General features: G+C 41.5%; 1 protein-coding gene across 3 annotated transcripts in view; it reads right to left on the reverse strand.

Annotated features, from left to right (window-relative positions):
- Positions 1-251: 251 nt before the first annotated feature.
- Positions 252-21,627, reverse strand: part of HTR4 (5-hydroxytryptamine receptor 4) — a 140,664-nt gene continuing 119,288 nt past the window's right edge. For 2 of the 3 annotated variants that reach the window (XM_064459001.1, XM_064459003.1), the window contains one exon: positions 252-3,134. In XM_064459001.1, coding sequence (XP_064315071.1) covers positions 3,047-3,134 — 88 coding nt within the window. In that variant the 3' untranslated portion in view covers positions 252-3,046. Of the gene's footprint in view, positions 3,135-5,146; positions 5,333-21,627 lie in introns of all 3 variants that reach the window. The other variant, XR_010374217.1, reaches the window with a different exon arrangement.

Consider the following 21,627-nt stretch of genomic DNA (forward strand, 5'->3'; position numbering starts at 1 on the left):
ATGTAAGCGAAACTGTGGGGAGAAAGAGGGACAGTGTACGGGAACTTGGTGCAGGATGCAGGATTGTTCTGCTAAATAAACATTAAGAACTTGTATTATAACCCAATAGCTCATCTGTATTTTCAAAGCAGTGGGGCCAGATTCTCCCTTGCTGTCACAGATGTTTGCGTATATTGCAAGGCAGGTGGAAAGTATTGATAGCATCTTATGTTTTGAGTGAAAGCAATACAAGAAATGAACTGGAGTTTACTGCAATGTAAATAGGAGATTTTTTATTTCTAGAAACAGCCAATGTGTTACACATTATTCAGCACAGGTGAAGACTGACATCGGTAGCCGAAATGGTCAATGGGAAGATGAACTCAGGGTACAGGAGCAGCTACCTTTTGCAAAGGAAATCAAGTACGGGTCCTTGCCATGCGACAGCTGCTTTTCCATAGAAATTCTAACATTATCAGGGACAGCGTCATTTGTTGGGTTCGCAGCAGCATTGCTGAGATTATTGACTTATTAAGCAGGAGCTGTCCGGTGGTTCATGACAGGCTTCCTGAGTCCAACGAGCTATTAGCCAGAGATGACAAAGAACATGGACATTTTGTGTTTGGTATTTCATTCAAATACAGTGTTTGGAATTGGAGCCTTTTTTCCAGTTAAGAGCTGTTGACCATTTTGGCTAGTGAGCTACTGATCCCATTTATAGAGCCTTCTGAACATTGCCCATGAGTAAAATTCAGTGTTGAGAAGTTAATTTTAAATTAAGAAGAGATAGATTACTAAAGCGCAAAAAAATATAGGAGAAAACAACACTTCAAGGACAACAGTGGAAACAAAGAACACCATCACTATAGCATCCCCATGCTGCTGGTTCCGTGTCACTCTGAGAAATTTCACACCAATATTTTGCTGCCTTATAATGGCGACAGAGCAAAGGTTTTCTAGGATTTCTTTAAGACATTTGGTACTTGAGGTGAAACCAAGACAACCTGTTCTACAGTCTTGCGTACCCAAATCCAGACAAAAACCCATGTGAGCAGTTCAATAGAGGTGTAGATCATAGGACTGAAGTAGCCCTGGATGGATTTTTTCCAAACTTTCAATAATGGCCTATTTTTTTCACCCACTGCTCTGTCTGGTGTTAACAGTAGAGTTGAACTGATAATGATTTTTTTTTTTTGAAACACAACCCTGTAAAAACAGGTCGTTGCTGAACTGTTTCTAATGATGAACCAGGAACTGGCTCAAACTCTCTCACCCTCTCTTTTCAGAAAAAATAGCTCATGTTCTTCCCACCAGCATCTATCACCACAAACACCAATAGTTTGTCACTTTCTAACTGCTAGCAATTTTCTACATTGGTAAGTGTCTAGCTGCTTCTAATTAGGGCTGTTTCTGCCCAGGGTCCTTTTGAATGCTAAAGGAAAATCATGTGAAGCTTTATCAGGGACTTTTATGTGGAAGAAGTATTTAAAGAAGTCAGACACCTTGGCAAGGAAGCCAGTTGTTCTTATCGTGCACATTTTTTTTTGCTATTGAGCAACATTTTGGTTTGTTCAAAGCAGGATTTGTTTGTTTGTTTACCATAAATACCTGTCACATAGCAACAGAAATATTACTAAATAATAATACATATAATGTTAAGCTCCTGGGTCTAGAAGCTTTTAATGAAAAAACCCACATGTTCCTGATAAAAAAAAATAAATAATGTCACCTTTTCATTTTACGTTAAAAATATCTGTACATGATTACACAATATAACAAAGTACAATTTTTATTTTCTAGGCTCAGGGTGGCATCTCTGGGTTAGATCTTCATCTAAAAAGGGTAGAGGCTGGTAGTCTTGTTCCTGCATATTTCCCGCTGCATGAAAATAATTTTCCCAAAGTTGCGAAGTCTACAGCCTTGCCTACCTGTTCCATGCATAGGTGGAAGCAGTTCACAAGGAACATAGCAACATCTACATGCAGGAAGCAGCTAAGGACTGAGATCTTTGCAAACAGAGATGTGCATATGGTGATATTTGAAAGTCTTGAAACTTCTTGCCTCAACTGGAAGAGAACAGAAACGAATAGAAGAATAAAGATGGAAAATGTAAGTAGAAGTCTGTCTTCCTAATGTAGCTAGAAAAGTTTTTTAGATGGTATATTTTTCAAGATGGCACTTAGTGATCTGACTGACTGTGTCTCTGGGCCAACCTTTCTTCATGGTAAGAATGCCCAAAGTTTGCTCAGATGAGGACAGCACTGGCAGCTTGCCTGGGGTTTGGGGGCCACATCCCATCCATTGGCCTCCGAATGGCAGAGGATGGCCACTGTCTTTTAGCAACTGGGCTGGATTGACAGAGCACTTGCAGGGCCTTCTGTTAGTGGTGAAATGTCCCTGTAGGTCCTGCTCCAGCTTGTCAGGCACTACATACACCCTGTGAGTCTTCTACCAATGAACTTTGCCAGGCAACACAATAAAAGCATTTACAAAGAAAGCTCTGCAGGGTAGGGTGAACCAGCAGCTCATGCTGACCTCTCACCAGTAACTATTTCCTCTGATTTTGCTAAAAAAATCCATAGTGCTGTTCCTCTCCTGCCAGCATCTGGTCACTGGTGGACAGGATCTCGCGCAGGTAAAGCAGGCATTTAGTCTCACATCATGTTAGGGCTTTAGCCAGAACTTGTAATCTTTAAGATCATGATATGGCAGGACAGAGCAATGGCTTGTACATAGGAATAATGGAAGTCCCCATATTGGGTGGTTTGTATCTGTGTCGTTTCCTTACATTGACAGAAATCAGCTCACTCCTGGTGTAAGGCTCTGATGCAGCCATACAGTCCAGCTGTCCTTGCAGATACAGGAAAGTCTCCTCATCCATTCTGCTCATGTACCTTCCCATGCCCCCATCAATCGACACACGTGCAGCTGGACATTCATATGAAGTCGGTGCAGGAGGCACCATGACAGTGCAGATGAATGAAAGTTCTGCTGTTCATGAATCCTTTGGGTATCCTGAAAGCAATCTCTTCCTTCAGCATGGGCCATTCCTCTTCTAGGACCAGGACTAAAAACAGGACTCTTGGGATTCAGGGTCATTGTGGATGGGAAGCTTCTCATGTTCCTGATGATGCCCATTACGTAAAACAGTGTACCTGGGAGCAGAAAAACATAGAGGCAGATTTGTTAGTGCTAGTTAAAAGGACAAGCGTATGTAAAATGAGTTATTGAAAACCCTGAAGTACATCTTAAGAGAGTACATCTTCCAAATATCCAGATCCCACATCAAGCAAATGTGAATCCCTACTTTGCTCCATGACAGGAAACCAAATCTTTAGTTTGATGCAGTCAAGGCAATCCCTGAAAGCCAAGAACCTGTTGGTTTTTGTGTGTCTAAGGTGCAGCTGGTAATGAGAGGAAACCAGACCAAAGAACTAAGAAACACTGATCATGTGTGGGTGGACTAAGCTGAAGGCACTTCAGTTAATGTCTTCAATGCAAGCATTCAAAGAATCATTTGAGGCTAGTTGGGAAGTGAATGCTGTCTAAGATAAAACCAAGACCAATGTTTCAGGCATTTCCACCTACGAAAGAAAGTAGTCTCTGTCTATTGCAAGGTTGGGTTTAGTGCCAATTCTAGTATGTTTTATCAAACCAGTGCTGTTCAGGTTTTATGTTCTTTGGAGGTACCATGTTGCATATACACCTTTCTAATATTTTTTCCAGGCTTTAGGCCAGATATGGAAAAGTATAATACAGTTTTAAGGAAATCCACATTATCTCTTACCCTGTACCTCATCTACCAGCCCATTTCCTGCTGCCCATCTCAACATGGCTTTCTGAACAGGACTGTTGATTTAGTTTGCTAAAGACATGCAGCTCTTTTCCCTAAGTGGTGTGCAATGCTTAGTAGGAATAAGCAGGACTGAGGTGATAGCAAAAATTTTGGCTAATTGGAGTAAAACTGATTTTGCACATCTTTTAGAATTTCACATCTAATCATTCTTGCTTGCAGACCCCCTAAAGGGTAGAAAGCAAGCCATGTATCTTCCCTTGGCAGTCCATTTCATTTAAACTAAAGCTGAACCAAACCATCCTTTGAATAGGAAGCTGCAAAAATAACTGCAAAACCCATACTTTTTCCTAGGCCAAATGCGTATCGGGGAAATCAGGTCTCTGTTAAGACTTTTCTCTCCCAAGTGTTTAGAGATGTAGATATATTACTTCTCTTAGTAACAATCATCCAAGACATATCTGAAATATCTGCATCTCAATAAAGATTAAAAAAAGAAAGAAGGCTAAGAAAACAGAAGAATATCTTGGTTCTCCTGCTGTTAGCAGAGGGAAAAGAAGTGCTATCAGCCTCAGGATTTGTTTGAATAATCATTAGAAAAAAGGTCTGGAACTTTTCATTGTCTATATATTCAAAAACTAACATCAGTTTACGTGATACTATTAATCTGAATGCATCTCTTCTCCATTGAGTATACTTGGGACTTATGCTCCTAATTAAGGTGCTTACAATGCCACTGAAACATCTGAAGTAGATGACCTGAATATCCTACAGATGTATCTGTTCCAGGAGATCAGCCATGGACTCAAAATGAAAGCCAGGGTATAAACTATACTGCCTGTCTGAATTTGCCCTGGTGAATATTCCTAGAGAGATTTACCCTCTGATGTACTAGATGCTGGTTTTCAACACGGTCAGGCTTGGTTGCCTTAATGCAGGTCACTGTATGTGCAGGTGCACCCATCGAACATGCTCCCTTAGTACTCCATCACTTCAAATAATGATAATAAATTTTTAAAAATGTGCCAGTTCTACCAACAAGATACAGACTCGATGCGAGAAACAAGAAAAGACATTTTGCGTCTAACACTGAACAGACACTCCAATTAGACGACCATGATGCATACGAGTCATAATGTAATTATGATTTTATATACCAAGTCAGACACGGTACATTGGGTGAGGCAATCCACCAAAGAGACCTCCAGCATGGCAAAGTGTCTGCTACAAATGGTGATACAGAGGATGAGAGCCAGGAGACCCCCCACTCTGTGAACGAGGCAGACGTCGTTCAGAGCAACTCAGGACTTGCTCAGAAGCACAACAGACAGGCACTAAAAGCTGACTTCAAAGAGGATATCCAAAGAGCCAAACCTTTCTCCTTCTTCTGCAGTAGTCAGAAAACAGTAGTGTAAGATCAGCAATTTAGCAGGTGATGCCGTTTGTTACAAAGATGCATTAAGCTAAAGAGAAGTCATTAAGGTGTCCCAGGAGCTCTCGTGGCACAAAGTGTCTGTCTGAAGCCTCTGGCAGTTAGCTCAACACTTCCAGCTGTTTACCCTGTGGGGAAAGAGGACTGGTAGGAGAGAAGGAAAGAGCGTTCGTTCGCAGGGTGCAAAAGCTGCACTGCAGGGGTGACAGCTTGCTCTGGTACTGGCACATCATTCCTAAAAATCTTACCAACATCTCCAGGACACTGTTAAAGCAGTCGTCCACTGGTGGGCTTTTGTGTTACCAGGATTGTGTTCCCATACTGCAGTTTTTTCCTTCACATGAAAGTTCAAAGCTACCTGCCAGTTACATGGCACCAATCTAGTGTCAGATAAAAGACATGATTATAACAGCCCTGCTTTTTTTTCACACCGCCATGTCTTAACTGATCCGCTTTCTGAAAATACAATTAATTTTTCAGGCATCAGTATCTGTGGGAAGCAAGTTTCAGAGAAAAAAGCACAGCTGCACCTGAAACTCATTTTTGCTTCACCTACAGGAAGGCATGCCTAATGTGCCTCAGCTCTCACCCAGCTGAGATGCCAAGCACCATGGGATTTATCTATCTTACCAACTGCAAGAAGAAATGAACACTTGGACCCTGCATGTGTGGGCTGATTGTTTCAAGAGAAATTTTTCAAGTGGGCTTGAATAATGAACATATCTGAGGAAACCATAATATGTGAGCAGGAAAAAGCTGAAAAGGTTTTAAATGCATTAAATAAATTATCTGCAGCAAATTAGTTGCTCAGCTTTCCTGCCTGTAATGAGTTCCTTCGATGGGCTTTGTACATGCTGGCATGTTAAGCTACCAAGCTGTTACAAATAGCATCCCAGGCTGCCTCTGCCCTCTGCATCCGACTCCTCCCAGAATCGGGGGCAGGTGTTACTGTCATTTCACCTGACAGCTTTACTCAGCATAAACACCACCACCCAGCAATAAAACCCAATACTGAAAAGGTATTGCTACCTATAAAGGGACCCTGCTGTGGGCTATCCACATACTTGCCAAATGGTACTTTAATTGTGATGATGACCAATTTGAAATAATTGCTCCTGCTGTTTCTGACAGTCCAATGGACTCTTTAATTAACTGGTTGGATTAGTTCTCAGTGTATTGGAGGGGAGTTGTGTGGTTTTATCCTCCCTAGGCCAATGACCAGAACAAGGAGCTCCAGCATTATTCTGGGAACTTGGCAAGAGCTGGGGAGAAAACACTAGGGGGATGCAGTGGCTGTTTGAAATCTTTCCACTTTCATTCCCTGGAGAGCTATCCCCCATGCTAACTTGTACAACTCATTAAGGAAGCAAAGCCAAAAAATTGCTGTTCTTCGGCTTTCCCCAACCATAGTGAAAACCAGTCACTGTTTTCACAGAGCCTGAGGTCCCTGCTTAGTCCCCTCCTGATGAGCAAACCTCTGGCATCCAGCCCCATTCCCCAGGATCATGCCTGTCTTGCTGAAAAGCTGAAAGCAGTGCCATTTTGGAGCAGGGCTCCTGGCTCTGAACACAAAAGCTAACTGCATCCATTTCCTCGGCAAAGCATGACCCAAGGAGGAAGGGAAGTGATATCCTGATGGTGTGTGTGCCATCCCTCTACGGGAGCCCGTAGCCACTGGTTCAGTTTCCAGAAGGGAGCCTCTGTCTGGAGATGGTGCCTGGAGTCCTTTGGACAGTGGGAAACGGACAGGAATTGGAAGGTATCTGCTCTTTCCTAAAAAATGGCTCCTGCCAGCCCATCATGCTTGCAGCATCTGTGTAAAGCTGCCTACACTGGTTACACATAGCAGAATTGCCTGGGAAGCGCAGCATGCAGTTCTGCAGCTGTTCTACCCATGAATTACTCCCCTGGTTTTTAACCATAGCCCTTGCTCTGAACATTTGTATCCATCCTTCTCCCCCAAGCTCCCTGCAAACTGCCCGCAGGCAGTTAATCCTGGTGGCTGCTGCAAAGGGCGAGGGGCCCCTCACAGGTACAGAACCCTGCAAGGGATTGGATCACATTAGTAGCCACTGCTCATTAATAACAAACTGACAGAGAGCAAAGACAGCCTCTCCCAGCTCCAGCTGCATCACTCATGGGCCAAAGAACTTGTGTGGCAGCATCTCCGGCACCTTCCAAAGCCTCTGAACAAACACTGGGCTTAGTGTTCCCCCGGCAGCCTCTGTCCCTTTAACACTGGCAGGAGAACTAATTTTACCTAGAAGGTCATAATAATGAATACAGAAAAAAATTAATAAAATAAATGCCCACAACTGTCCAAGCAGGGCAAAGCTTTCAGCTGGGTTGACAGCAGATTAACGGAGCAAACCACAGCTATCCTAAGGCTGCTGTAGGTGTGCAGCTGTCTGTGCTCTCTGTTTAGCCATCCTTTCCCAACACACCTGCTTACATCACTAATTGCTTCCATTTTTTGAACTGGCAGGAGGTGGTTTCTGTTGTCCTGACTTTCCCTGGAGACTGAGGTGAGGTTTTGTGCTTGTCCCTGGACTGGGTTGGAAAGGATTCACTTCTGTGCAGGGCTGGGGGGGAACACTGGGAGCTGTTAACTCTCTGCTCCCTGGCACCTTTGCCACCTAAATCCACATCCCCTGTGCCCAGAAAATGAAAGACTCATTGTCACCAGGTAGAGAAGAGGTTTTGCACACACATTCAGACACCGAGAGGTCAGTGGTGCTGCAGAAGTAGGTGAGTGGGTGCATTTATGGTATATAATTTATGGTATATGTCTCTGTTACTGGTATTGCCAGGATAGCTTGGGTCTCAGCTAGGACACAAACGGCCACAAAGTCTGGGGAAATTCAGCCATGAACTATATAAAAAGCTCATAAGCACCAAGTTGCATTGCATTTGCAAATCTTTTTGATAATCTTTGTACTAGAAAGGCAGAATAATGGCTGCTAAAGTTTCTAAATACCCCCCGGTAACGCAAGAATAGCATATAAAAACCTTGTACCAAGTTCTTTGAAATAAGTGCTGTTCTTAGCTGTTCGCATTAAATTGTTTGAAGCCTGTAATGTATTCCACCACTGCCTGCAACAGTGACCTTACGGATGTGCTAGCCTGTAAGAGTCTCCTACTGACCCCACATTCCCAGATTTGGGAAAATTAGCCCTATCTGAAACGACACTGTGGTCTTTGGACACGCCTGTACTGGGATTTGGGGTTTGTTGCTGACAGTTCATTAGTGACTCACTACTGGACTGATGGAGGGAACTCAGGCATGGCAGACTCAGGCAAGGAGAAAGTTTTGGCTGTGACATTCTTAAAAATTTGAAATAATAAGAAAAATAAATCTGCAAGTTTTGTGGCACTAACACTAAAAGTTTTCCTGAGTTTGTGCCAGTTTCTATGAATCTGTCTTTAAAAAAAAAAATCTTAAAAAGCCATACTTCCTGTAAAAATGGCAAGTGAAATTTTTCATTTAAAGGTGTTGTTGTTAGTTTTGGGAAGTGTTCTATATTAATATTTTTAATTTAATTTTTTTTCGTCAACTGCTTGCATTCTAAATGAAAGATTTCAAATTAAACCAAGCATTACATTTCAACAACACCAAAACTCTGAAAAGACTAATTTTATTCCTGTTTTCCTGAGAGTAACACACTGTAGTCTAACCTAAAGCAGAAATCTGTTGTGCTGAGCTCTGGCAAGCTCCTTTTCAACATAGTGCGTGCCCTGGAAAAAAAATGTACAGGCAAATTTAGTTTACAGCTAGGAGATTTAATAGGTTGGAGTGGATGTTTGAGGGAGGTCAGAGCATCTGAGAAACATGCAATTATAAAGACTTACTCACTAGGTCAAAAATAATGAGTTTCAAGCTAAAATCAGAGTGGTACAGAAAACATTTTTCCCATTGTCCAAAAGTTTTCACAGTTCCAAATATTTTCCCTGTTTCTGATCTGGTGCAAGTCTGCACCTTCTCATGGGACAGAAAAGAAAAAAAATAAAAAAGAAATAAAGAGCAGACTCCAGTTCATTTCCAAGGCCTTTTATCGAGGTGACTGATCTAACCACTGTGATACTGGCAATTTTGTATGAGTGAGCACTCATCTGCTCGTCTATTTCATTTTCTCTTTCTTCCAGTTGTTGATTGCCAGCACTCCAAATCAAACATTTCAAAATACATTTCTTCCTTCATATGCCACTAGAAACTCCCTCCAGGACCCCAGAAAACTGCTCCTTAACAGCTTTTGTACAGCCAATTTGCATCTTTGAAGGTTGTGACAATGGTTGCAGAGGCAACCCAGAAAACATTAATATTTCTGGTTATTCTTAGTGAACACAATCAAATTTTCCACTGCTTTCACGTTCCTCCCACCTTTGGTTTTGCTCCCAGTGGGCTCAGGCAGGCAGTCAGGAGTCCTGCTCATTTTCATCTCTTTCTCCACTATTTCCTGAGTTTTGCCTGCAAAATTCTGAAGGCCCCATGGCTGTGCCACAGCGGTGGGGTAGAAGTGATGCCAGTTGCTTTGGTGCGGAAGAGCAAAGCTTTCCACCATAGGAGAGCTGTAAACTATGTTTCTGAGCAGCTCAGCAGCAGCAAAGCCCTCAGACTGCCCACTGAGTGAAGATGATCTGCCACAGGTGGCATCTTGAGATAGCCTGGCCAGGACATATATACAAGGAGATGTGAGGGCCAGGAATTAGAACCTGGATAATGGCCAGAACTGTAGAAATAGAGACTCCTTCAGTCTCCACAAAGAAACCTTGACACTGTGTCTCTGCTTTCATCTATGTTCAGACCAGATCCTGAAGTTTTGGTGTGAAAATAGTGGGGCATGAGATCTCAGAAATAAAATACTGCAAAGGGGTTGAAGCACAAAGAATTGTCTCCAGATCCATCACACACCTTGCAAGATGATGAAGCTGTTAAAGTGAAGCTGGTACAGTAAGATTTCCAAGAAGGAAGGCAAATACACGAAGATCGTGCCCAGTTACATCGCAAAACCTCTTGTTATTTGCAGAAGCACCCAGTAAACACTTGTTGGGACTACAGGAGAACAGGATGTTACTATGTAAGATGTGATAAACTGTGAACATTTACGTTTTGCCTGAGCAGAGAGTCACATTTTTAGTAACAGAATCTACCATTATTGAACTCAACTACCTAAGACGGTAGACAGAAGACAAACAAGAGTTTGTGCACAGGTAGGAGCTGGCTGGAGCCACGTTTTAAGTGGAACTTAGCTTCCAAATTGAATTAAGAATTTAAACTTTTGTTAGATTTGAAAACTGTGTTGGTCCATAATTTATCTGTCCCTGCATTTTTCTTTCTTTCACAGGTGCAAAACTCTTCAGTGGTTTCCCATCTGGAATATATGCAGCACCACTATTGTAGCTTCACAATCACGTCCATTTCTCAAAGCTCCATTTCTTTCAGATGGACTTACAGAGAAAGACTAAATAACTCTCTTCAATATCAAATTGGAATTTCAGTTAACAATCACTTGGCAGAGCAGATGTATTTTAATGAACACATCATTCTGAAATAAGCCTTCTACCATCTGTCCAGTCCCATAATTACAAATGCAAACAACATAATTCATAAATGCGAAGGAAATTCTCTTCTCATAAATGAGAAGGAAAGTGAGAACAGGTTAAGATGACTGTTTATTAGTTATTCAAGACAGTGATGCATCTGCTTGCTCTATTCCTGTTCCAGGAGCACGTAGAAAACAGCCTTTTAATTCTGTATTTTATGGCAGTCATTAACCCACAGTAAATGATTGCCTGTAGATGATAGAGACGTTGTTAAGCGCAGTACAGTTTCTGGTTGGCGTCATTATTTAGCCATGTCTACGATGGAAGCGCCCAAGAAAGATCACACAGACCATCCTGAGTCCCAGTGGGCCAGGAATAAACTTTGAGCATGTTTTTCAGAACAGCAGGAAAAAGGGCCTGTGGCATTGGAGTGCCTTCTGGGGTTACAGGAGCTAGGGGTAAAGGTGGCAATGCGGTTGTCTCCCTGAAAGATGCTTTTGACTTTTTGGAAAACTGGGAAATCTTGGGAAACAGTCAGTAAATTGAGAAGAGTGTAAATATAAAATCCAAGAATCTCTGGAATTTGCTATTTTAATCTGTGGCATTTTTCAATTCCGAAAGGGGGAAATTTTTTTTTTAAATCTGAAATACATGAAATGACAAAACGAAATGTGAACGAAATACATTGTTTCATTCCCATTTACTGTTGAAAAAAAATGAATACACCTAATCCAAATTAAATGTGCTTTCATGAAACATTTCATTTTAATACAGCTGCATATTTAATTTTCAAAAGGTCAGTGCAGAACTGTCCCTCTCACAATTACCAGGTTCATAGACTCTATAAAATTAAAAGCTTTTTAGTAACTCTGTAATCTCTGGGCTGAATGACTCATGTTCCAGCCACGAATGTGAACTTTCTCATTTGGCCATCAGTAGAAAATCATTATAGCAGGATAAGAAGGATTCCCTCTACCTATTCAGCACAATTCCTGGGGCAAAATGGAGCCAGAAACGACAAGCTCATTCTTTCTTTTTGTTGATATATCTCAACATTGCAGAACAGCATCTATTTCATATTGTATGCTGCAAAACTACTAATATATCTAGTACTTCTAGGATGAATAGCTCCTCTTGTTTCTCTGTAGGTTTCCCATTTCTTCCTGTTTCTCAGACAAGAAAGATACTTGCAAGATTACCTAGCAATAAGTTTTAAGTTTACTGTGTATCATCCTTGTGCTGCATCTGATTGACCCGCAACCCAGAGACCAGTGCATTACCAAAGATGAGGTTACTAAAGGTAGGTCTTTCATGGCACTTGAGCGTGACTACCTGTGATCAGCTTTGTCCAATAGGAGCCAATTCAGAGAGAATTTATCTTCTAAATATACATGAAACCAATGACTACAAAAAGAGTGCATGAACTCAGGAAATACAATGAGAACTGCTCCAAGGGAAGGCCCTCAAATATCAGATATATTCCTTTAACTCTGTAGAAACACCTAATGTTTGTCTCTCGTGTGCTTTCAAGTGCAGGGTTCCCACCCGAGTGGGTTGGAGGAAGCTGGATTTCAAACTGGGTGACCTCAGGTGTGGGGATGGTGAAGTCATCATTATGGCTGGCCCCTGCTTCTGCTTGGGAGCTGAGTCAGTCTGGACAGCAGACAAAAGTCTCCATCCCCTACTCCTATGACTATTTCTCTTAATTGCAAGCTGACAGCCTACAGAGCCCATAAAGATATGGTATGATTATCTGAGTAAAGTGGCTGGGATAGATGATTTGCTAAATCACCTATTGGAGCTCTGGCAGAGAAACAGCTGAACAGACATGGTTGCTATCTGTCTGTCCCTTCACAGCCTGCACCAGGAAAGCACAGTAATGTGGCAAAGAAAAGTAAATCCATCCTCTGCAGTGAGCCTTACAACAGGGACCTTCCTTCTTTTATTCCAGTCTTGGGGAGGGATCATCATTTATCTGTGTGTAAAGCCCACCCAGTCAGTGGACTTGATGTCTCAAGCAGCATCAGCACCAAAGAGAAAATACTCCTAAATTCTTAAAATGTCCTAGCCAAATTTGAAGTCTGAACTAGTCTTACTATTTTTTTTTTAAATAAAGAGGAGCAAATATTGGTGGACCATTCCTCCTTAGAGATGATGCAGTCCTTTGGGAAAACATAGGTAAAGTCCACAGAAATGTCATTAAAAATTCAGTTTTCCCATTGCAGCTGAATGGTGAAAATCCAGATCTCAGGAAACATTTGGATAGCTAAATTATTTATATGCCTATGACAGTAATGTTGATTTTAAAGTCCTTTGTAGTCAAATGTAAATACAAATTTGTCTCTGTCTTATGACAAGTGTTTAATTTTTTCCACTCTAGAGCAGTTACGCTGAATATCTTAATTATCTTTAAATCAAATAATGCTGTTCAGACCTTGTGAGCTGGAATTAAGCACTCATCATTCTTTACTAAATTTCAGTTAGAGGTTTTAAAAACAGCTGACTCCAGCCCACATGATCCAGCTTCAGAACATTTTGTAAGACTTCAACATGCCTCCTCAGATTTAAAATTAGCAGACAGTTCTCCTAGTAAGCAGAGTCCTCAAGTGAGAGAAACATACCACTGGAAGAAAAAATTATTTTCTTTGTATCTGACAAGTCTCAGAAAACAAAGCAAGCATCTATCAATAGGTTTGTTTCTCTCCTTGCTTTTTCCTTTGTTCCATCATTCCTGAAGGATGTTTTCCTAGCTGAATCTTGCCTGTTCTCTCACTCTTACAAGCCAGCTCTGGCTGCCACTTACTTTTAGGACCTGCAGCTCCAGGAAATGTTCCCAGACCCTCTCAGTCGGACACAGGCCAAGGCATTCCCATACAGTACCAGGAAAGTCACTGTAGCCACACGAGGGATGTCCTCAACTCCAAAAGCAGAGGCGTGCAGATACTGCCTGATGGATATGTGAATGCACTGACACACAGGCACTACTGCTTTAGGTTGATATGCAATAGGATGTTTCATATATTTTTTTCTGGCACAAGAAGACCAAAATCCTCTCCAGTTCATTTATTTTTGTGTTTACAGTAGAAGCATATCTTTTTAAGGAGGGTATTTAACTCCTTTTAAAATTGCATGCAAATAATAAACTAAAACATGATTTTGAACTAAAATGTCAAAACACTTCAGCATCTTGTTTCCTTTTCCTTTTCTCCTGCTGAAAGCGTTTGCTGAACTTGACCCAATAAGTTTGTTTCCCTGGAACTGCAAGTGCTTATTACATCTTCCTTTTTTTATTCATTGCCAGGCTCTATTAATGAATTTGGTCTAAGAAAAATTATAGAACCTTAAACATAAATATAAGCTTAAACATAAGCTACTTTAACTTCAACAGCTAATCCCAGCACACTGCTCCTTCACTCAGAAGACTCTTGTTCCATGAATGGAGGAAAATCATATTGGTCTCTCTGGTACAGTGCTGACCACAACCCTTCACTTGGCACAGGAACTAGACTGGATAGAGACTGATTAATGAAGATAATTAATTAGGAGCCTGGTCTGAATCAGCCAAGGCATTTCACATAGATCAGCAAAGAAGCAAAGAGTCAAATTCAATAAAAAATAGGGCTGAAGGAACATATTTTTATATGACATTATCTCTGGGTACTGGCTAAAACCTTTTGCATAATGTTATAAAGTCTCCTTGTATTGAATACTAACCTTTTAAGATGATAATGGCATTCTTGATAGACATAAACAGGGAAAAACACAAACATGACTACAGATACTTTAATGCTAAGCAAATAGAGAAATGCTAAATGTGTGCTAATAAGAACAAAGATCAGCTAAGTTCTTCAGTGAGCTATTTTAAGAATTTGTTGACCGAAGATTACCAGGGACTTGGGACGCCTCAGGACTAGAGGTGGCTTTTCCCACCTCTGTTTGATTGTGGACAAACCATGCAATTTCTCTGAGCCTTCTTTCATTGTGGGTAAAATAAAGGCAATAATCCTTCCTTTGTACGCCTTGTCTTTAGATCTTAGCCTCCTTGAAACAAGTATTGTGTCATTTCAGATACGAATAGTGTCTGGTACAACTAAATCATAGTTTGGTTTGGGACTGCAGTACTTCAGCAGCAGCAGTTAATCACTTACATTAATAAGTTTGTTTCAGTTTTAAAATGTCAGAAATGCTTTCCAGGACAGAACAACCTACAGTTGTATGAAAGGTGTTCTATTTACTGAAGTACTTCTTTCCTGCACTAAATCCTTCACACTCTCAGAGCTGGGAATATCTTGCCTTTGGGTCACTGACCGTAATGATGCTCTCAGGCTGGCAAAATAGAAACAGGGAAATAACCAAGTTTGGTTTGGACCTCCTGTTTCTCATTGCATGGTCACAATAATTAGATTCCACCTTTCCTTCTTTTCACAATGCTTATGAAAAGGCTGAAGCCTTCCCACACCATAATGGTCACGCCGCAGCTCTGCAGCACTGTGCTTGTGATGCCGAGCCAGCATGGGGATGGAACACTCCCTTTGCACAAAGCAGCACCCACTAGCAGCTGCCCTCTCTTCTGCTGACCATGTAATACTGCTGTCCTGTTTTAAACTTCAGCAGCTCAGTTTTACCTGACATAATTTCAGACAAGGGGAACAGTTGAGTCTGGCCAGGCACCGTGCCTGACCCACACTAAACAGGTTTATTTCCATTGCCTCCAGTGGAGATCGCTCTGAAAGTCCATCTGATGTTGGTCAGTTATTAACTATAATGTGGATGTTGCTAAGACATGTCCAAGGTTTTCAATAACTTTTTAAAAATAAGAACAGCCAACATTCTCTGAGTGGGGCCTGGAAGAGGCAAGAAATCCTTTTGTGAGCCCTTGAGCATATACGTTTGTGACCGTGTATAGCTTGTATATCTCCCTGCCTGCCCATTTCCTAGCCCCTGTCTTATGAAACCAAACCTTCAGTAGCAGGCAGCTGAACGGGTTACATTTTTCAGCATAAAGCAATGTCACCATTGAGAAAGTTAATACTTTGGGAGATGGTCACCAGCTCTCCTCCATGAGCCAGAATCACTGAGCTGCTGATGGCTCAATGGCTTTTCAGACATGAGCCAACAGGGCTCAACTGGACCTTAAATAAACCAAATAACTACACACCCAAGACATGCCATCACTGTTGTCAAAGTTGTTCTCTGCTGTCAGCCTGACCCAAGCAACAACGCTCAACTGAGAATGAAGTTTCTGTTTCCTGGGAGCTGATAAACTATCATTGCTGTTGGTCCTGTACTACCATGGCCTGATTGCATTTTCCCTCTCATGCTCAAGCAGGTGCCTGTGCCTTCCAGAGCTGTCAAATATGGCAGCTTTCAAACCACAAAACTCATGTCAAAAATAATCAGCCTCATAATAGTGTTAGTAGTTTTGATCCTGTCAGAACAATAGCTGGCACATTTCTCCAGGGCATCCCAAATGCATCTCACTCTCCCCTCGCTACAAAGATTAGCAGTTTGTATCTCACCACTTCCTGGGTGTAAGGATGAGAATCACAGGCACGCGTACGTGGGAAAACACCCAACCCTGGATGTGTGAGAGTTGCCGACTCTCTACTCCCCTCTGCCCTGTTCATGGAGACCTGCTGGGTAACCCCAGCTCTCTCCCCCACAGCTCTGGGTGCTGAGCAGCACTGTGGATCTTAGAAAAATTATGCTAGCTAATGCCCTTCCTGGCCCTGCTGGAGAGGTTAAACGACACACACACACACACCCCCACCCCACCCCCAGTTGCTGAATGTCACTATTGCAAAATATCAGCATGTGGTGCAATAGTTTAAAGACAAGTCTGTTTTGCTTTTTGTTTAGAGCTGCTGAGACAATGTCTGGACAAGCAGTCTTGGATTTCACGCGAGAGTGAACCATGGGACGAAGATGGCATCACCAGGAAGGCCCTGGGCTGAAAGGTACTTTTTCCTTGTTCTAACAAGTCCAGTAGAGGCATTAGAGATATAACGAGATCATCACCTGCCAGTTATCCTTTTGCTGATACAGGGCTCTACCACTTGCCATTACTTTATCTGGCCTAATTTTGATCATCCAAAGGGTGTTTCCCTCAAGAGTGGCTCCCTCAAGAGACTACTTCGTGTGCTAATAGGTGTCATCATTAACTGGCTTTGCTGACAGTCATCTTAATTATGCTTGTCTTATCTCTCAGCTTGGAGCATTCTCTTCTCCCAGCCTCCTTATGCTTCTGTCTTTCAGCTGCTTGGCCTGAATGAGGTTTAGAAGTTTCCCTATTTTCACTGCAGGACATTCTGCTCAACTTTAGCAAAAGGCCTTGGACTTTGGATATTATGAACACAGATGTGAAAATGACTGGTGATGAAAAACGTGGGATCCACACAGCAATCAATATGACAGAGTCAGTCCAAAGATGTTGAATTCTTCCATCACAGATCTGCAACTTGTTGATGTTATAATAGTTGATGTTTCCACAAGAGAAACAGAAACTTGGGCACTGAAGGACAGAAACTAAGCTAACTTTAAATCAATGATGGAGTTATTTGTTCTCAGTGATCTAAATCCATTTGCTAATTATAAACACCAAGATAAACAAGTAAGCAAATGAGTGAGGCCATCCAATGCCATGCTGCAGAAGACAGGCACTTTCCCCTTTTTCTTACATTAACTCTGTATTTCCATTTCTCTCTCATTAATGTTAAGTTTAGCACTACATTATATGCTCCAATTACCTGCAGATTTTGGCCTACAGTTCATTTTTGCACCATAATTAATGCAACAGTCATAAGAGGCCTAAATCTGATAATTAGGAGAGTACTTGGAAGTGCTCGCTTATGTTAGAAATACACAGCATCATGTTAAGAGTGGTTTATAACTACCCGTAGATGGGATAGCTCATAATAGGATTTTGTATTTTAAGTAAGGTGCTTCAATTACTGAAGTACAAGGAGGATCAATTAAGAATATTCAAATGGAAGATAATGAATGGTTTTTATAAATGGAGATCTTGCAACTGCATAATTAGGTCTTTTATCTGCTAGGAGAAAAACATCCGTCAAAGCTGTGGAGTGAAATAGTGGCAAAAACACTTGGAGCTGTTCTCTTGCGCAGTGGAGACACCACAACTCCCAAATGTGTTGCAGACCAGTAGCCATGAGCCCTAAGACTGAGTTTTGCTTGTCAGGCTTCAAACATGTTCGATGGGCTTCAAAAGAGTGTTAGAATTGCAGCTACCTGGGAACTAGGTGGCTTATCTGCAGTGAAAACTCCAGTAAAAAATGACAGTTGCAGTTTTTTGAAATATTCTGGCAAAAAATTCTTCATCATTTCATGTGTCTACTTTGTGTTTGCAACAGCAGAACTTTTTTTTGCATCAAAACAAGACTTTCTATAAAGAATTATGTGTTTTGTAACAAAAGCCTAGCTATGCACATTGTTAATGTCAGTCACTAGTTTAAGTTCCTTTCTGAATAGCAGACTATCACAACCTCCCTCACAGCATCTGGGGCTCACGCATGTTCCCTCCTACTCTACATATCGTACATATCGTCCTTTCACGCCTTTCATAGGGCCAGTTCACACACGTGCCCATGCAGTGTCTATGTTTTTGTATCCTGGTAACTTCCAGATGTCCTGAAAGTGGTGTTGTGAAGCTGTACAGAACTTAAGGCACCTAATAGTAAGGTCTTAAAATTATGTTTTCTGGTAATGGAACAATGACACAAAAATTAAATAACAAAAAACCATATTAAGATCAAAATTTATAACAAAGATCCTTGTTGGTGCCTTTAACTTCTCAACTAGTATCTACTTTGATTTAAGGTAAGTTGTAGTATGCTTTACTAAAGGTAAAGTTTCTTTGGCTACAGTAGCTGCTGCCTTATCTCAGCTCTCCATCCCGCTCCAAGGGAAGGACAGGTTAGATAGCAAACGCCATGTTTCACCATGTGTTGAATGGGAGTTGCCACTCTTTTTTTTTCTTCCTAAAGGTTTTTCAATTAATATTTCTATGATATGCATTAACTAGCACATTTCTGGCTTTAGACCACTTCTCTTTTACAGCACACTGGGTAGGAATTTGCAGAACTTTATACATTATATTTATATATTATGAAAAATATTAACACGGCAAACTTTTGACTGTCCTCATAACTAGTCTTATTTTGTAAGCATTTTATTAGGATTAAATGTCGTAGCACAGATGGTGGCATTGAAAGTCAGTGCTTAATTTGAGTAAAATCTCCATATTCTCCTCCATACAGCCCATGTTTTATAAAAGCACACCGTGTTTTCCTCACTGCACTAACAGCAGCAGCAGAGCCTCTGTGCTGCCCATCCTACTCTGTCCTCTTATATACACCCCACTTGCAAACGTTAATTTCCTGCATCACATTCATAGGCAATTGATCTTCATTTTTAGCTTGGTTAAAACCGATACCAAAATAAGCCAATAAGTACATATTGCTTGGTGGCTGTGTTTTCATTCCCCTGTTGTTCTTCAGGAAGGATGATGCTTTGTTTGCTCATCTGCCTTTCCTGCCAAGAGCTATTTCACAGCTAGGTTAGATCGTCTTCAGGAGTGTGCTAGGGAGGACAGGAGGTGCCTTTGACAGCTTCTTCATTTCAATATGATTCAGAGGTTGCTAAGTCCCCATTTTCCGTTAGCTATATCCCCAAACATCCTGTGATGATAGCCTGTTATCTGACTTCAGCATTTCCAATCTCAACAGGAGTAGTTCCTGGACATCTGCTAGTGGGGATCTCATGAGAGTGATGCCAGCTAATGGTCCCCACCTAGCTCAGGGACCCTCTGAACTTCTGTGTGCAAGAAGGCTCTAAGGAAAAAATGTTCTCATCTGAGCATCCTAACAAGCAGAACCTCATCTCTTCTGAAGATGTGCAAAAGAAAAATGTCAAGCTCAGTCTGAACACTTGAATATACCACGTCCAAGGATGCGTCTCCAAGTGTCAGGAGAGGCAAAAATCTGAAAGGGAAAGAGCATAGCTGCAAACAGTTTCTAATTTTTGGGAGGCTGAGTGGAATCAAGAAACTAGGGAGCATAATCAAAGCTGATATTTATGCTCTGGTGGGTCTTGTAAAGGAAAAAGAGCCCTAGGCAATCCCTTGTGAGATCTTCTGTTACACAAATGCCTTGTAGATTGCAACATGATACTTAAGAGCTGTATTGATCAATGCATTGATTTTGATCATTGGAGGAGGTAACTAGCACAATCAAAATATCTGGCAATCAGCTGGGAGAAACCCACACAATTGCTGATAAAGTTATATTCCTTCCCCTGCTGACACAATTCATTTTTCAGTTTCATTGCAGAAATACAAGGTGGGGGAATTAAGCGTCAGGTGAAACTAGTCATTTATTCTACTTGATGTAAAGTGAAATGCTGGCAGAAAGCAATCCAAAAATATTTTATGAATATTGAGTGTTTGGATTAGCCAAGTTTGAGTTCTTTAAACATATGTGAAGCTCTGCAGTTTGTTGGAATGGTTCTGTGGAATATATGTTTTCATTAGCATTCAAGTCACATATCATAGCTACACCTGCAAAGCACAGAGACCAACCACAACAGTATGTGGTACCTAAATTTGAACACTAACTCTCTAGATGGATCATAAATATACTTGTCATTTGTGCTGTGGCAATACTCATTGTATGGTTTAAATGCCATAAGATTCAGAATCAGGAGGCTGATTCGCTTCAGATGGGACAGATAAGCCCAAAGTCACCAAATCTTGTGGCAAATTCTGTTCTGCAAGATCATCTTTTTCAGTGTCTCATCACTTCTTAGCACAGGTACAACTGTTCTCCGAAGCACAAGTAGTTCAGAAAGCACAAGAGCACAAGCACAGGTGCCTGGGAAGAAGAGTGGATGTCCCAGCAAGCCTCAGGTGCAAAATCTCTCTTCGATCCACAAATGAAACTTCTGACTACATGAGAACTGCTATTAGCTTACTTAAGGAATTTCTTTATAGTCGATCCAGCACAAGAAATACCAGTATCTTATTTAAACAAAGGATATTTAAAATGTAAAACCGAAAACAGACATAAAGCAAGCAAAACCCCATCTGTGTTTTTCCTTAGTTTATGCTAGTTTAGGTCCTTCAGCCTGAGCCAATGAGGCTGTATTGGTCAGGGTTGCTTTACAGGGTGGGACCTTGGCCACGTCCTTGCAGTATTTTCCCTGAAGACATCTGCTTACCTGGCTGAGCTCTGCCCTGTCTTTGTAACTAACGGCATCTCATCTGTTGCTGCCCAAGGCACTCCTAGACTGAAGGAGGTTGTTTAAAGGGAAAATGCTACTCCAGCAGTCAAACACAGCTATTTTCACATGGTGAGAACATTCAGGTAAGGACTTAAACTTTTTTTGAGAGATCAGATTGTGCCTTTTTCTGCTGTTCCCTGCCGCAGCAAGAATATGTGCATGTGCTGCCTTGGAGCGTGATTCCTTCAGGAAAAGCCTTTTTCCCTAAGCCAGGCTAACCACAGAGGTAATTTCTTTCCCCCTCACATAACGCATCTCTCACTGGTGACCCCAGCCCTTCAACCTATGGACCTGATATCCAGAGCACCACAGTCCTATGCTGTACAGTAATTCAGATGTGTCATTCAACCTACCATACTGCAGCTTTTCCGAGCCTTGGCATAACCTGCTGGAACCCTCTGTCTGTGTCTCTTCGTGTTTGTAACTCTGTGTGTAAATACTTACTTGCATATACCTGCTGTTAACACTGGGCTACTTCTGCTATTTTATGATTTCTTTTAGTCCTTCTGCAGATATGAGTATCTTTCAGGGCTCACAAAACTGGCAGACCCTATTCATCCATTGCTTTCAAATTTGAAGTGCAGAA

Source organism: Phalacrocorax carbo, chromosome 8 (assembly GCF_963921805.1).
Source record: "Phalacrocorax carbo chromosome 8, bPhaCar2.1, whole genome shotgun sequence".
NCBI lineage: Eukaryota > Metazoa > Chordata > Aves > Suliformes > Phalacrocoracidae > Phalacrocorax > Phalacrocorax carbo.